Here is a 15,732-nt window from a genome sequence, read left to right on the forward strand (position 1 = left end):
CAGACAAATCACACAATTATCACCTCATCACTGAGAAGGAGGAGGTTTAAATCGTTTCTTTCCCATCTCCTAGCCCTTCTTGTTTTGACTGACCTGGTGGAAGATAGGGAGCTCTAAACCCTCCATAAACTCTCCCTGTAAGTTTTTCACTGATACCCTCTGACCCTTGAGCCACCCCCCCCCCCGGCCCCCCCCCCCCCCCCACACACACACCTTTGCTTTTCCTGGCCTCTGGTGAAGCCCCATTAAGGGTGAAACATTAGGCCTATGGACTATAATCAGCCACCTAGATGACCGATCGTGAAGTGAGTATAAATCCCCCTGCCCCAAAAACCCCACCTTACTTTTCTCCCCCCACCCTTGGGAGACTTCTTCCTCACTCTCTTCACACTTCCAACCCACCGTGCCGGTCTTTTTCTTTTAAAAAAAAAAAGCCGATCTCTCATTTCCCTTCGTTCTCAACAAAACATGTTCTCCGTATCAGCTCGAATTGTACTGCCATTTAGAGCTAGTAGGATAAGTGTTTGCTGCGGGACTGTGATTTCTCTGCTCCCCCCCTTCCCACCCCCACCCTACCCAACAGAAAACTATTGCCATCGAACCGCTACGTACACCCACACCTCGAGTGTCACCTCGAGTCTCATCGCCGAGAGCATGCAGAAATCAAGCGCAGACAGCGGAAGGAGCATGTGGCAAACCAGTCCCACCCTCCCTTACCTTCAATGACTGCTTGTCCCACCTGTGACAGAGACTGTAATTCTCATATTGGACTGCTCATCATCGGCAGTCCCTCGGAATTGAGGAAGACTTGCTTCCACTCGTAAAACGAGTTCTTCTGTGGCTGAACAGTCCAATACGAGAACCACAGTCTCTGTCACAGGTGGGACAGTGCGTCATTGCAGGAAAGGATGGGTGGGACAGGTTTGCCGCACGTTCTTTCTGCTGCCTGCACTTGATTTCTGCATGCTGTCGGCGATGAGACTCGAGGTGCACAGCGCCCTCCGGATGCACTTCTCCCACTTAGAGCAGTCTTTGGCCAGGATTCCCAGGTTTCGGTGGGGATGTTGCACTTTATCAGGGAAGCTTTGAGGATGTCCTTGTAACATTTCCTCTGCTGACCTTTGGCTTGTTTGCCGTGAAGGAGATCCAAGTGGAGCGCTTGCTTAGGGAGTCTCGTGTCTGGCACACGCCAATGTGGCCTACCCAGCGGAGCTGATCAAGTGTGGTCAGTGCTTCAATGCTGGGGATGTTGGCCTGGTCGAGGACGCTAACGTTGGTGCATCTGTCCTCCCAGTGGATTTGTAGGATCTCTCCGATCCTCGATTGTTCAGTCACCTGAGGACTCACTTTTAGAGTGGAAGCAAGTCTTCCTCGATTCCCAGGGACCGCCTGTGACGATGACACACACAAGATTTAAGAAAATAAATTTTAAAACAATCAAAGGAAAAAGTGCTTCCTAAATTATCCCTGTCCCTTCCCCCCACGCGGTCCTCCAACGCGGAAAGTACCCTGATCAACCCGCTAAGACCATTAACAATTAAAAGGACATAATCCCTCCTTCCCCATCCTACAACTGAATTACTCATTAAAACAACCCTCATCCAAAAACAGTCATTGCTAAAATAAATAACATAAAACAACAAATAACATTTAAAATCTTAAAAATAAAAATCAGCACATCAAAGTACATAAATTCATCTTCCAAAAAGAAGGTAACAGCAACTTAAAATAACCACTTTAAAAATCCGGAGACATAGAAACATAGAAACATCGAAAATAGGTGCATGAGGAGGCCATTCGGCCCTTCGAGCCTGCACCGCCATTCAATGAGTTCATGGCTGAACATGCAATTTCAGTACCCCATTCCTGCTTTCTCGCATCTAATTCCTTTTTGAATATATTTAGTGAATTGGCCTCAACAACTTCCTGTGGTAGTGAATTCCACAGATTCACCACTCTCTGGGTGAAGAAGTTTCTCCTCATCTCGGTACTAAATGGCTTACTCCTTATCCTTAGACTGTAAGCCCTGGTTCCGGACTTCCCCAACATTGGGAACATTCTTCCTGAATCTAATAATCCCTTTCCTGGGAACAACAAGATCTCCGCTCCAACCTGCCCCCTCAGCCGCATGTTAAATCCAGGCCGAGGTTTTAATTGGCACTAGGCCCAAAAATAACAATGAATTGACCTGACTACTCGATCCCTAAAAGCCACAAAAAGTAAAGAGACCACCCCCCACACACAACCTAACTGAGATCCCCCACACAACCTAACAGAGACCTCCCCACACACAACCTCACCGAGACCCCCCTCACACACAATCTAGCCGCGAACCCTCCACATGCACAACCTAATCGAGACCCTACAACACAACCTAACCAAGACCCCCATACACACAACCTAACCATGACCCCTCCCAAACACAACCTAACCGAGGCCCGCAGCAAGACCCTCACCCACTGACTCAGGCCCACCCATTGACTACTTAATCAGAAGCAAACGTAGGTCAGCGAGCACAGGCGTGATGGGTTTGTGGATCCCTTTCTGCTTATTTATCTTAGCCTTTTACCTCTTCAATTTGTTTTGTTTGAGTATCTATTTCTTTATTGTATCAGGCAAGTATTATTACATAAGCTAGTTCTGTTTTTATATTTATTCTGACTATCGCACCATTCCTCTGTTAGGTGAGTCTTTTTTCTATTAAGAAATCCAAATTGATAATGTTCAGTGTGAAACGGCTGTCAATGGAAAGGGTTAACTCCTTTACAGGTTTGTAAGAAGACCTGATGTCATTATGTGACTTCACGTAACCATCTGAGAAAAAAAAAATCTTTTCATCAGGAAAGGCAGCATTTGATTAAACTCCAATTCAAGTACTTGCCAAAGATATATTTTTTAATTGATTTAAAACGAGACCACACATTTGTTTACTGAAATTCAATTTTGTCATCAGCCTCGGTCAATGCAAAGCCAACCATTTTAACTAAGTAGTGTATCGATACATTTCTCAGAAGTCCCAGTGAAACTCTGAGTACGTTTCTCGTGCGTGCAATCTTTCTTTTAGACGTCTACGGTTTTTAATATGTCCTCCTTCTGTCAATGAAAGCCCTAATTTAAAGGAGTTTTTCTGCCAACTCCACAGGAGTGATTTTTTTTAGACTGCAGTGGAATTTTTCTCATCATTTAAAATCTCAGAACATTTTTTTTTCTTTCAGCACCTATTTAGTACGTTACTTTTTTTTTTGTCTTTTCCATAACTAGAGGGAAGTCTGTCACGTAGGCTGTGGACTTCTTTTCGTTATCTCAATTGTTCCAGCCTCAAGGTCGTGTTATTTTATTTTTTGAATCCTTTTGAATCCATCTCAGTATTTTCTGTGCCTTCTCTGAATATCTGAAAATCCCGATTCAAACTTTGTAATTCAATAAGGTTCACACTCTTAAACTTCCCACATACAGGACAACACTACGAAGGGTTAAAAAAAACTTTCATTCTGTTTGAAAAAGTGGGTGGAGCTAAAACAAACCACAACTCCCCGGCTTTTTTTTACCAGTAAAACTCTCACAAGCATTTCTCATTTAAAACAAACGTTCACAAGAGTCTCTTTTCTTTCTTATTAATTTTTGGATTCATGATTGATCATCTATCCCTATCTAGCTCTAACTATCCCTACTTTCCGTGTCACCGCACAGATCGACTTGGGCCTCGAACCCACACAGACACTGGGCCTCGAACCCAGGCAGCTTTCCAAGTCGCCGCTTGGTTTGCCTCACCGCGCAAGACTTACCTATTCGAACCTATCTTTCCAAGTCGCCGCTTGGTTTGCCTCACCGCGCAATACTTACCTATTCTAAGTTTGAAAGGTATTCACCAGATTGTCCTGGATCTCGTTCAGACACTACCTGAGAACCAGCTAAACTTATCTCAGACTTTTGAAACCGGGGGTATCTGGAACAGTATTGAAATCATACTCACTCCAGTGGCCACTTTCCCCTCGTCTCGTCCAAGGCTAGTCTGGCTCTTAATTCGCAAGTTTTCGGCAGTCGTCCGTTGAAATCCCACTTCTGACACCAAATGTAAATGTAGATTCTTTACTCTCAATCTGGTTCAGCAACATTACTGAAGCGAATACCGTTTGTGCTTTAAACAAAGCAAGCTTTTATTTAAAAAGCAAATCCCGATCGGGGACTTATCAGACAGAAGGAATGCAACTCTGATAGAACGCACCCACTTCCTATGGACAAAGTGACGTTACATTGTAAAGGGATGACGGTTATACATCTTTGGCAAAAGATAACAAGATAGGGCTAGAGTGACATCCTACTCCAGCCTATCCCTTTTGATCCCTCTTTCCCTTTGTCCACTCATAAGCCGACCTAAGTGTGGTCTGATTTTAGACAAAGACCTTCTGTTAATTTTTCAGGTTAATAACATGATTTAATAAGACCTTGAGGTTTATCTGCAAGCTGTGGGTTTTGTTTCAATATGTGTTAGTGTTGTAACATTTCGCAATCTCGAGTCTGAGATGTCATGGCTATTCCTCCATGAATTCTTTGTTAGCTTATACTGTCCCTATACAATTCCCACGTTCTCAACTTCAATGTCTCTATAAATTTTTAAACATTCACATTCCCCCCTTTTATCATTCCATGATAACCCTGGTGACTATTCCAGGAGTATCGCATTCAGCCGTTCGCACTCTCTTTCCTGATCCATATTGTTGTTATTGTCGAGTAGTTCTTTACTTCGTTGGATCATAACTCGGGTCCCCTTGACCACAAGAGGGTTTGCTAACCTTGCCATCATTACTTTACAACAAAGGTTACGACAACCAACAATTAGATAGGATCTCCAAGATCCATCTGATAGTCAATCAAACCAACTAGATCCTTCTGCTGGTGTGGATAACTTCTTCACCTCCCTTCTTATGTGATCAGCGAGATTGGTTATGTTTTCTGAACTATCAGGAATGTAAGTGCAACATTCAGACCCTATCAGGGCACACGTTCCCCCTTTCTCAGTTAACAGGTAATCGAGGGCCATTCGGTTTTGTAATGCTATGGTCCTTATTGCTACCATTTCAGCTATGATGCCCTCCAGAACTTCAGCAGTATTGTATTGGCCCCCCTCCTCTCGTGATAGTTTGGCTCTGAATCCATCTGACAGTCTCAGTTAGGGTTAGTGGAACGGAGCGCAAAGGAATTCCCCCTTTGGAATGTATAGGGAATGTATAGGGAATGTGAAAACACCCAACATCTAGAAAAGTTCCCATTTTGCACATAAACATAAGACATGTACAAAAAGGTGTTTACATGGAGCTCTCGTCTCTGTCTCCCCTCCCATGCGCCGAAACGGTCATATATCAAGACTATTATACAGACTGTGGCATACAGACACAGTTTCATCTTATGGCTCAGGATTCAGATAAATAGTCCAATTATTTTGCTGATTAAAAGAGTTCAGTTTTCCCGTCTCTCTTCTCAGGTCACCGTCAGTGTAGCTGGCTATCTATCACTACGGGTAAAAGTTCAAACTGGTCCACGTTCCAATTAAGATGCCAAGGACCTTGTTCAGCTATGGAGAAGAGGAAGTCTGGAACAGAAACAGGAGTTAGAATAACCAGTAAAATAGGTTCGTTAGAGGGTGGTGAGCTTGCAGTGGTGCACGTGAACCCAGGCACTTTCCCCCTCAACCTTGGTTGCAGTGGGGGTAGTGAGTAACACCTGAAAAGGCCCCCCACATTGTGGCTCTAATCCCTTCCGAATCCATACTTCCCTGGTGCCAGGAGGGACAATTCGGGCAAAACTGGGAGGTCGGGGTGAGCATCTTGCACCTGGTTGTGAGCTAATCGCAGAGCCTGAGTCAGAGAAAGAACATAGGTGGTCATCAGTCGAGCTGAGATACCATATCTAGGAACAATTTCCCTCATTAACACCTTAACAACAGTTTGAGCCTTATTGTCCAGGGTAGGGTAGGCTTCAATCCATCTGCTAAACACATCTGCTATTACTAACAGATATTTGTAACACTGAACTTTTTGCAACTCAATGTAGTCCAACTGAAATGTCTCAAAGGGCCCTTCGGGTAGGGGCGTTTTACCCCAATCACAGGGGACTGCCTTCCCTGGATTATGTTGCTGGCAAACCAGGCAACGACTACTGATGTTCTGGGTGAGCGTCTGGAGTCTAGGTTGCCACCAAGTAGACAAAAGTGTATCACTCGTGGTCCTTGCTCCACAATGAGTAGCAAAATGGATACATTCAATAACCCATAGAGCCAACTCGTCAGACATGCAAGTCTGTTCCGCGGGAGTGGTCCAGAGTTTAGAAACATTGTCATAAGTACATCCATAATATTTCCACAACAGTTTATCTTTTTCAGGAGCGTCCTCCTGTGCTTGTATAACAACTTGGATGGTTGGCATTGGTTTTTCCGAGGCTAACTGATCCTTCGCAGGATTTTTTTAGTCTGACTCATCATTTTGGGCACCACCATCTGTTGGTCACGAGAGGCCTGTTTAGCCTCTTTGTCAGCACAGTGGTTCCCTATATCAACCGGGGATTTTCCGGTGGTGTGGGTGGTACATTTAACAACGGCAATGAGCTTGGGGAGCATGAGGGCTTGCAACAAATCAGATACTAGTTGCTTATGGGATATCTCATTCCCCTGTGAGGTTAGGAATCCTCTATTTTTCCATAATTGTCCGAAATCATGGGCCACACCAAAGGCATACCTAGAGTCGGTATAGATATTGACTTTGATGTCTTTGGCCAAGATACTGGCTCGGGTGAGGGCGAATAGTTCAGCTTGTTGGGCAGAATAGGCGGTTTCAAAAGCGGCAGATTCCAAGACCTGATTCTCCTGGTTTACTATGGCGTATCCTGAGATTTGTGTACATTCTGGATTAATAGAAGAACTTCCGTCAACATACATAATACAGTCTGGATTTTCCATTGGTACATCAACTAAATCTTCCCTGACTGATGTGGCCTCTTGAATTAAAGATAAACAATCAAGACTGGGTTCTTCCTCATCTTGGGGTGGCTCAGTAAGAAAACAGGCCGGATTAATGGCAGTACAGTGCCGAAAGGTCAGTTAGGATTGTTTAGTAAGTAGATCTCATATCTGCTTTGCCTGGCCATGGTAAGGTGTTGAGTCTGCAGTTGGCCCAGGAGGGCAGCTACGGAGTGAGAGGTGTTAAGACAACGGTAGCACAGTCTTTTGGAATTGTACAATACAGTTGAAAGAGCCGGTCATAGAGGGGCCGACCCAAAGCCGGAGCTTGCAGCAGGGCTGTTTTTAGTTCCTTAAAGGCTTGGACGTCTGCGGTTTCTATTTCAAAACTGCCTTACTTATTTGTATACGGGGTGAGGTGCTTAGTCATCAGGGCAACATTAGAGATCCAGGATCTGCAGTAATTGATCATCCCCAACCACTGTCGCATTTGTTTAGCCGTGCTAGGGACTGGAAACTGGCAAATTGGTTCGACTCGGCTAGCCTCCAAAGCTCGGTGGATACTCGGTATTGCCTGTGATTTCAGTGGGTACTGTCGGATAAGGGCCAGTCCACATTGCCCTGCACTGGGATCTCAGTCGGATCAATGCGAGTATAACCCACTTGGGAGGGGTCCTCTGCCCACACATGAGGATCCACATAGTCAGGTATGTCAGAGACAGTATGATGCTGCAGAGTCGTTAAGACATTTCTCTGGGTCCCCGTGGAATTGGCCTGTTTGGCCATGTTTTACAATTTGCACATCCCGGCTGGTAGGGTCAGCCTCGTCTATAGCCTGGCGCACCATAACTCCCAAATCTTTAGCGTGGTGGGGAGGTAATACTTCACGAGTAATATGTGTTGCCACCGTTGGGGGCTGTCCATTTCCACAAAATCTGCCTTCCCTTCCGGTCCAGTCACTCTAGCCCTTAATAGAATTTCCTTCACTTCCCCTTCGTGATCGTGATAAAAGTTCTGCAGGTCCTGATTCTTTCCACTGGGATCTTATGCTAGGGTCACGTGATAGGGTGCCTGCGACAGGTCCAGAGACCACCACTGAGGGGTTCTAGTGGTATAATACTGCCGCTTAAGCGTTCCCTGTTTTACAATGATCCAATCATCTCCACACTGCAAATGCAACTGGAATTTGCAGAGGAGGTCTCTAGCCATCAAGTTACAGTCCAGATTGGTTATGAAAACACATCAATGTTCCACCGATTCTTCCTGGTAAATCATTTTAACCGGTTCTGACACTGGGAATATAGAGACTTGTCCCAGGAATCCTGACAGTCCCTGTGTTTCAGTGAAGGCGGGGAGTTGAAGCTTTGATTGTACAGAAGACATGAAGGCTCCCGTATCTATCAAGAAGGGTTGCCACTCATTCCGAATTTTTAACAATATCATCGGTTCGTCATCCAGGGAGGGTCCCTGCACAATCAAGCTGCGTAGTCAATTCAAATCGCGGGACGGTTGGCCAAAGGGGTTGTTCTGGGAGAAGTTAGTGTAAGATCGCTGTCCTCTCCCCACTTTCCCCCCTCCTCTTCCTCCTCTTCCTTTTTCGTGCTGACGGGAGGGACAATTTCTATTCCAATGTCCTTCTTGCCCACAAATAACGCATCCATCTCGTCTTTCCCAGCCCCGACCTCTTCCCATACCAGGCTGGGAACAGTAGGGCGGTCCGTAATTAGCAGGGCCCGGGCCGTTTGGGTGTTTAGTATAACCGTATCCCTGTTTATCCACCCAATCCTGCGTGCATTACTGCGGTTCCATCTGGTATCCCCTTGGGTTGGGTTTTGGTCCTTCCACCCGAGGCGGCTCTTCTTTTCTAGTCACTTATTCAGTCTTGACCCGGGTTGGGGGCGCACCTCCCCCCTCTCCTTTCTTTTCCTGCCAGTAATATTTAACCGCCCTTTCCATCTGGGCTTTACTGTTAGCTGTCCAATTATTTGTCCGGATAGCGTGAGCAACCGAATAGGGCAGGCACTGAAGTAGGATAGCGCCGAATTGAGGAGAATCCTCTCCTGCCCTGAAGGCATTTTCTCCTGATTGACTTCCATATATTTCAAATAAATCTTTCCATGAATTCATCGGCAGTTTCTTCTCGTTTGGGTTTAGTTTCTAATACTGCGGCCATAATGATGGGCTTCTGAAGGGTCGTGGTGAGAGCATTAAAGATAGCGTTTAGGCGATCCTGGACATCGTTCGGGTGAGCAACCACCAATGCATCATGAGTAGCACGTCCTAGGTGAGTTAGAAATCGGGCATGCTCAGTTGGGCTCAGGGTTTGCTTTACCAGGGCTCACAGGACCCTTGATTCTGCATTATATCCATGCATGTCGAGGTCACTCCGTGAAATCGGAGGTCAGGGTTAAGTTGGGTTTGTGGATCCCTTTCAGCTTATTTATCTTAGCCTTTTAACTCTTCAATTTGTTTTGTTTGAGTATCTATTTCTTTATTGTATCAGGCAAGTATTATTACATAAGCTAGTTCTGTTTTTATTTTTATTCTGACTATCGCACCATTCCTCTGTTTGGTGAGTCTTTTTTCTATTAAGAAATCCAAATTGATAATGTTCAGTGTGAAACGGCTGTCAATGGAAAGGGTTAACTCCTTTACAGGTTTGTAAGAAGACCTGATGTCATTATGTGACTTCACGTAACCATCTGAGAAAAAAAAAATCTTTTCATCAGGAAAGGCAGCATTTGATTAAACTCCAATTCAAGTACTTGCCAAAGATATTTTTTTTAATTGATTTAAAACGAGACCATACATTTGTTTACTGAAATTCAATTTTGTCATCAGCCTCGGTCAATGCAAAGCCAACCATTTTAACTAAGTAGTGTATCGATACATTTCTCAGAGGTCCCAGTGGAACTCTGAGTACGTTTCTCGTGCGTGCAATCTTTCTTTAAGACGTCTACGGTTTTTAATATGTCCTCCTTCTGTCAATAAAAGTCCTAATTTAATGGAGTTTTTCTGCCAACTCCACAGGAGTGATTTTTTTTAGACTGCAGTGGAATTTTTCTCATAATTTAAAATCTCAGAACATTTTTTTTTCTTTCAGCACCTATTTAGTACGTTACTTTTTATTTTGTCTTTTCCATAACTAGAGGGAAGTCTGGCACGTAGGCTGTGGACTGCTTTTCGTTATCTCAATTGTTCCAGCCTCAAGGTCGTGTTATTTTATTTTTTGAATCCTTTTGAATCCATTTCAGTATTTTCTGTGCCTTCTCTGAATATCTGAAAATCCCGATTCAAACTTTGTAATTCAATAAGCTTCACACTCTTAAACTTTCCACATACAGGACAACACTACGATGGGTTAAAAAAAACTTTCATTCGATTTGAAAAAGTGGGTGGAGCTAAAACAAACCACAACTCCCCGGCTTTTTGTTTTACAGTAAAAATCACACAAGCATTTCTCATTTAAAACAAACGTTCACAAGAGTCTCTTTTCTTTCTTATTAATTTTTGGATCCATGATTGATCATCTATCCCTATCTAGCTCTAACTATCCCTACTTTCCGTGTCGCCGCACGGATCTACTTGGGCCTTGAACCCACACAGACACTGGGCCTCGAACCCAGGCAGGCTCTGGGCCTCGAACCCAGGCAGCTTTCCAAGTCGCCGCTTGGTTTGCGTCACCGCGCAAGACTTACCTATTGGAACCTATCTTTCCAAGTCGCCGCTTGGTTTGCCTCACCGCGCAATACTTACCTATTCTAAGTTTGAAAAGTATTCACCAGATTGTCCTGGATCTTGTTCAGACACTACCTGAGAACCAGCGGGTGGCTAAACTTATCTCAGACTTTTGAAACCGGGGGAATCTGGAACAGTATTGAAATCATACTCACTCCAGTGGCCACTTTCCCCTCGTCTCGTCCAAGGCCAGTCTGGCTCTTAATTCGCAAGTTTTCGGCAGTTGTCCGTTGAGATCCCACTTTTGACACCAAATGTAAATATAGATTCTTTTCTCTCAATCTGGTTCAGCAACATTACTGAAACGAATACCGTTTGTGCTTTAAACAAAGCAAGCTTTTATTTAAAAAGCAAATCCCGATTGGGGACTTATCAGACAGAAGGAATGCAACTCTGATGGAACGCACTCACTTCCTACGGACAAAGTGACGTTACATTGTAAAGGGACGATGGTTAAACATTTTCGGCAAAAGATAACAAGATAGGGCTAGAGTGACATCCTACTCCAGCCTATCCCTTTTGATCCCTCTTTCCCTTTGTCCACTCATAAGCCGACCTAAGTATGGTCTGATTTTAGACAAAGACCTTCTGTTAATTTTTCAGGTTAATAACATGATTTAATAAGACCTTGAGGTTTTTCTGCAAGCTGTGGGTTTTGTTTCAATATGTGTTAGTGTTGTAACATTTCGCAGTCTCGAGTCTGAGATGTCATGGCTATTCCACCATGAATTCTTTGTTAGCTTATACTGTCCCTATACAATTCCCACGTTCTCAACTTCAATGTCTCTATACATTTTGAAACATTCACATCCCCATGTGCCCTTACTGACCACTGTATTATCTGTCCCCATGAACCATTACTGACCAATATATGATCTGCCCCATGTCCCCTTACTAACCATTGTATTAACTGTCCCCATGTACCCTTACTGTCCATTGTATTATCTGTCCCAGTATATCCTTATTGACCATTGTATTATCAGTCCTCATGTACCCTTACTGACCATTGTATTATCAGTACCCATGTACCCTTACTGACCACTGTATTATCTGTCCCCATGTACCCTTACTGACCACTGTATTATCAGTCCCCATGTATCCTTACTCACCATTACATTAATAGTCAACATGTACCCTTACTGACCATTGTATTATCAGTCCTCATGTCCCCTTACTGACCACTGTATTATCAGTCCCCATGTACCCTTACTGACCATTGTATTATCAGTCCTCATGTATCTTTACTGACCATTGTGTGATCAGTCGTCATATATCTTTACTGACCATTGTATTATCAGTGCCAATGTATCCTTACTTAGCACTGTACTGTCAGTCCCCATGTATGTTACTGACCTTCACTTAGAAATCTATCCTTCCATTTGTTTTATTTCACTTGTGTTACCCCGAGAAGTGAATTGAAAATCTGAAATTACAGAGTTATTTTACATCTCAGCAATAATAGAAACTCCCTAAATGAAGCTGCTCCCTTCACATGCATGCTGTGATTCTGTGGACTTAACTATTTCTGCTTTTACCAATAGTGCTTGGTTTTGGATAAAGTTATTTGATCTGAAAGCCACGTTGCTTTTAAGATATTTTGCAATTGAAAGTGATGCAAAGAAAAGGTTCGGACAACTTGTTTATTCAGTGACTGTGATTAATATCCTTCAGTGTGCAGTTTAATTGTCTCACTGGAGAGTTCCTTCAGGCTATAAATAGGGATTTTTTTTCAGTCTGTACAGCAACGTTTGACTGAAGTTGTTGTCTAAAATGAACAGTTCTCATTGGAGGTCACAGAAAGTCAAATCATGTTCTGGGAGATTCCAATGTAGAACGTATTTATTACCCGCTCCTCGCTGCTGTTGGTGTTCCTGGTGATTCCTTCATCTGCAATGAATTATGTAACCCATGTTTCACTGTATTTTTTGTCCTTGTCCTTTAGTTCTAGTTATTAATTGTATTCAATTTAAACCTCTTGTTCTGTGTCTGGCAATGCAAAGAAGTTTCTGTCATGTAATGTTTGATAATTTGCTGATTCGCTGCTCCCAGTTCAATGAACAGTATGTTGTTTTCACAAACTAAATCTCTTGTTCTGTGTCTGGCAATGCACAGAAGTTTCTGTCATGTAATGTTCGATCATTTGCTGACTCACTGCTCCCAGTTCAATAAACGGTGTGTTGTTTCCACAACTTGTTTCCAGTGATCGTGGTTTACAGGATTTGACAGAAATTTGATTTTATTGACACAAGATATGTTAGTGAACGATTATATTAATGAACAGCTTGCAGTCAGCTTGCTGCACTGATGCCCAGTGTTGGATAATAAATATGTGTTCAGCGGTAATACGTGTTTTAAGGACCGCTGGTTATTGTTAATGACACTGCTCTGTGGAAATCAGAGTTGAGAGATCCTTCACAAATACACTGAGATATGAGACATTATTCACTAATGATTCAGCTATAGACAGTTGTCGTAATTTCCACCGCCTCCCGCTCTGCCTCACAGTCACTAATTCCAGATGGTCAGGACAGGGTTAAAACTGCAATACGGATTCCAGTAAAATGTTTATTCAGTTGTGTTTGAATTGATTTATTTCCCTTGTTCAGCCACAGTTCAGGAGATCTTGGTGTGGGCCGCACGATAGCAACTATTCAAAATGTAGCACTATATTGTGATATATATTGAAATTTCCAGTCTCAAACTCTTTCTGTCAACTGGAAGTCTGTAACTTTCTCATACCAGGTGACAGGCAGCAGGTTGACACTGTTCCAGCTGTAAACAGACACGTTCGAAAATCTTCTGTGACATCATATAACATGGGTCATCATCAGTCCATCAGTCTATTGTAAAGTGACAGTCCCTTCTTTAAAGATTATTTTCAATATTGTTGGAAAGTGTACTTTCAATACAATGGTTGTAAAGGTTCCGATTTCGACACATAACACAATTCAATTCATCTTCTTCAGCCTTCAACACAACTGCAGTAACCTCGCCAAAGACTCCATTCCCCTCTGGCCACAGATTGCATTCCCCACCTTGGCCACAGATTCCATTTCCCTCCCTGTCACTAACTCCATTCCTTTCCTTGGCCACAGACTCCATTCCATCCCCTGGCCCACAAGTCCATTCTCCTCCCTGGACACAGATTCCATTCCCCTCGCTGTCCCCATACTACATTCCCATCCCTGGACAATGACTCTATTCCCTCAATGTACACAGGTTATTCACAAACTCGCGGCTTCTTGTGCTGAATTATTGTTACCACTGACTTGGATATGGCGTTATATCATAGTCTCATTCTGAGCTTTACCCACCGGCAAAAGTCCAAAACATTAATTCTTCAGTCATGACCCAGCACCCTCACATCACATCCACCGCTTCACTCACTTCCTGTCACAACACTCAAACATCCCATCCACTGGTACATTCAGTCCAGAGCCAAAACCCACACGTTCCATCCATTGGTACATTCAGTCCTTGTCCCGACACCCACACGTCCCATATATTGGTACTTTCAGTACCTGTGCCAAACATCACACGTCCCATCCGCTGGTGTAATCAATCCTGACCCAAACAGCACACGTCCCATCCGATGATTTCATCAGTCCTGACCCAAACACCACACGTCCCATTGGATGGTTCATTTAATCCTGACACATTTCACACAAAATTCTTTGAGACAGCTGTTGTTGCTCTCAATCTGAAATATAAATTTCCTGTTTTTCTCTTTCTTGCAGTGAACTTAGTGACGATAATGATCCTGTCTCGAGGAAAGTGCGGTCTCTCCAAGTGTGTCAGCCGTTACCTGGTGGCAATGGCAGCGGAGGATCTACTAGTCGTTATCCTCGACCTGATATCCAGGCAGATACCTATTCGTTATTCAACCGCGTTTGAGTTCATGTGGAAGGTTAAAGTGTGTAATATCCATGCCATCCTGCTTTACGCAGTCACGGACTGTTCCATCTGGTTCACAGTTGCTTTTACCTTTGATCGATGTATAGCCATTTGTTGTCAGAAGCTTAAAACCAAATATTGCACCGAGAAAACGGCGACTGTGGCTGTGGGAATATTGAGTGTGCTGTTCTGTGTAAAGAACACTTTCTGGTACTTTATGTATGGAGGTGTGTATCATATTTTCAATAGTCCCTGGTTTTGTATTGTTAGATGGGAAGTCTCTGAGTCACTATCATGGGCAGTAATTGAATTCCTTCATTATATTATAACACCGTTTATTCCATTTGTTCTGATCCTTCTGCTCAATACTTTAACTGTCAGACACGTTTTAGTGTCGAGCAGAGCCCGCAGGAGACTCCGGGCCCACAGCAGTGGGGAGGCTCCCAGTGATCCAGAGATGGAGAAGCGAAGGAAATCCATAATTTTACTGTTTGTTATATCCGGCAATTTTATCCTGTTATGGGCAGTGTTTTTGTTGTATTCTGTGGTTCAACGTTTGTATTCGTTAAACTTTATTCCTGTATATCTACCTGAATATGTACTGGAAATGGGATTTATGCTTCAGCTCCTGAGTTGCTGCACCAATACATGTATTTATGCCGTGACCCAGACGAAATTCAGAGAGGAGTTGAAGAATGTGGTGAAATATCCCTTCACTGTAATTGTTAAATGTATTAAATAATAAGAATCACACAATGTTTTGGGCGTGTATTCTGCCCAATCCCCTCATCTCTGTGATACACACACAGTGAGGCCTGTTTTCATCTTTCACCGCCCGGATTCAGCGACTAACAAAAATGATAGAGGTGGGGAAGTCCACGGGGATCAGTCCCGCTGGACTCCTGCAGGTTTTATCCCCGCTAAAACGTCTGCTGCGGCCTGGGACGGGTTTATAATGCTCCCAACCGCCAGGCTCGTGTCGGATGTGTTTATCCAAAGGGGGAGGCGTGGGGAAGGTGGCTCTGTTACTTTTCAGTCCATGGGCTGGCCGCTCAGTCCCCAGCACTCCCAGGGAAAGCTGGGGGGAAATGGCCTGGGACCAAACAGCAGCCAGGGAGGGATGATTTCAAAGGTTCAAAGGTCAGTGC

The 15,732-nt window shown here is 43.8% G+C and overlaps 1 protein-coding gene across 1 annotated transcript; it reads left to right on the plus strand.

Annotated features, from left to right (window-relative positions):
• The first annotated feature begins 6,128 nt into the window (after nt 1-6,128).
• Nucleotides 6,129-15,326, plus strand: LOC139235408 (probable G-protein coupled receptor 139). Its single transcript, XM_070866537.1, has 3 exons — nt 6,129-6,168; nt 12,469-12,564; nt 14,428-15,326. Exons 1-3 carry the CDS (start codon nt 6,129-6,131, stop codon nt 15,324-15,326), a joined length of 1,035 nt encoding a protein of 344 aa, XP_070722638.1.
• The last annotated feature ends 406 nt before the right edge of the window (nt 15,327-15,732 follow it).

This window comes from Pristiophorus japonicus, chromosome 23, assembly GCF_044704955.1.
Source record: "Pristiophorus japonicus isolate sPriJap1 chromosome 23, sPriJap1.hap1, whole genome shotgun sequence".
NCBI classification, from domain to species: domain Eukaryota; kingdom Metazoa; phylum Chordata; class Chondrichthyes; family Pristiophoridae; genus Pristiophorus; species Pristiophorus japonicus.

What these genes read in the sequence shown, in the direction of transcription:
- LOC139235408 (XM_070866537.1), top strand. Translation starts at nt 6,129, where the DNA reads ATGTTGCTGGCAAACCAGGCAACGACTACTGATGTTCTGG. An exon ending in AACGACTACTGATGTTCTGG is followed by an intron (nt 6,169 to 12,468) that starts GTGAGCGTCTGG and finishes TAAAATGAACAG; the next exon opens with TTCTCATTGGAGGTCACAGA. An exon ending in CGCTGCTGTTGGTGTTCCTG is followed by an intron (nt 12,565 to 14,427) that starts GTGATTCCTTCA and finishes TCTTTCTTGCAG; the next exon opens with TGAACTTAGTGACGATAATG.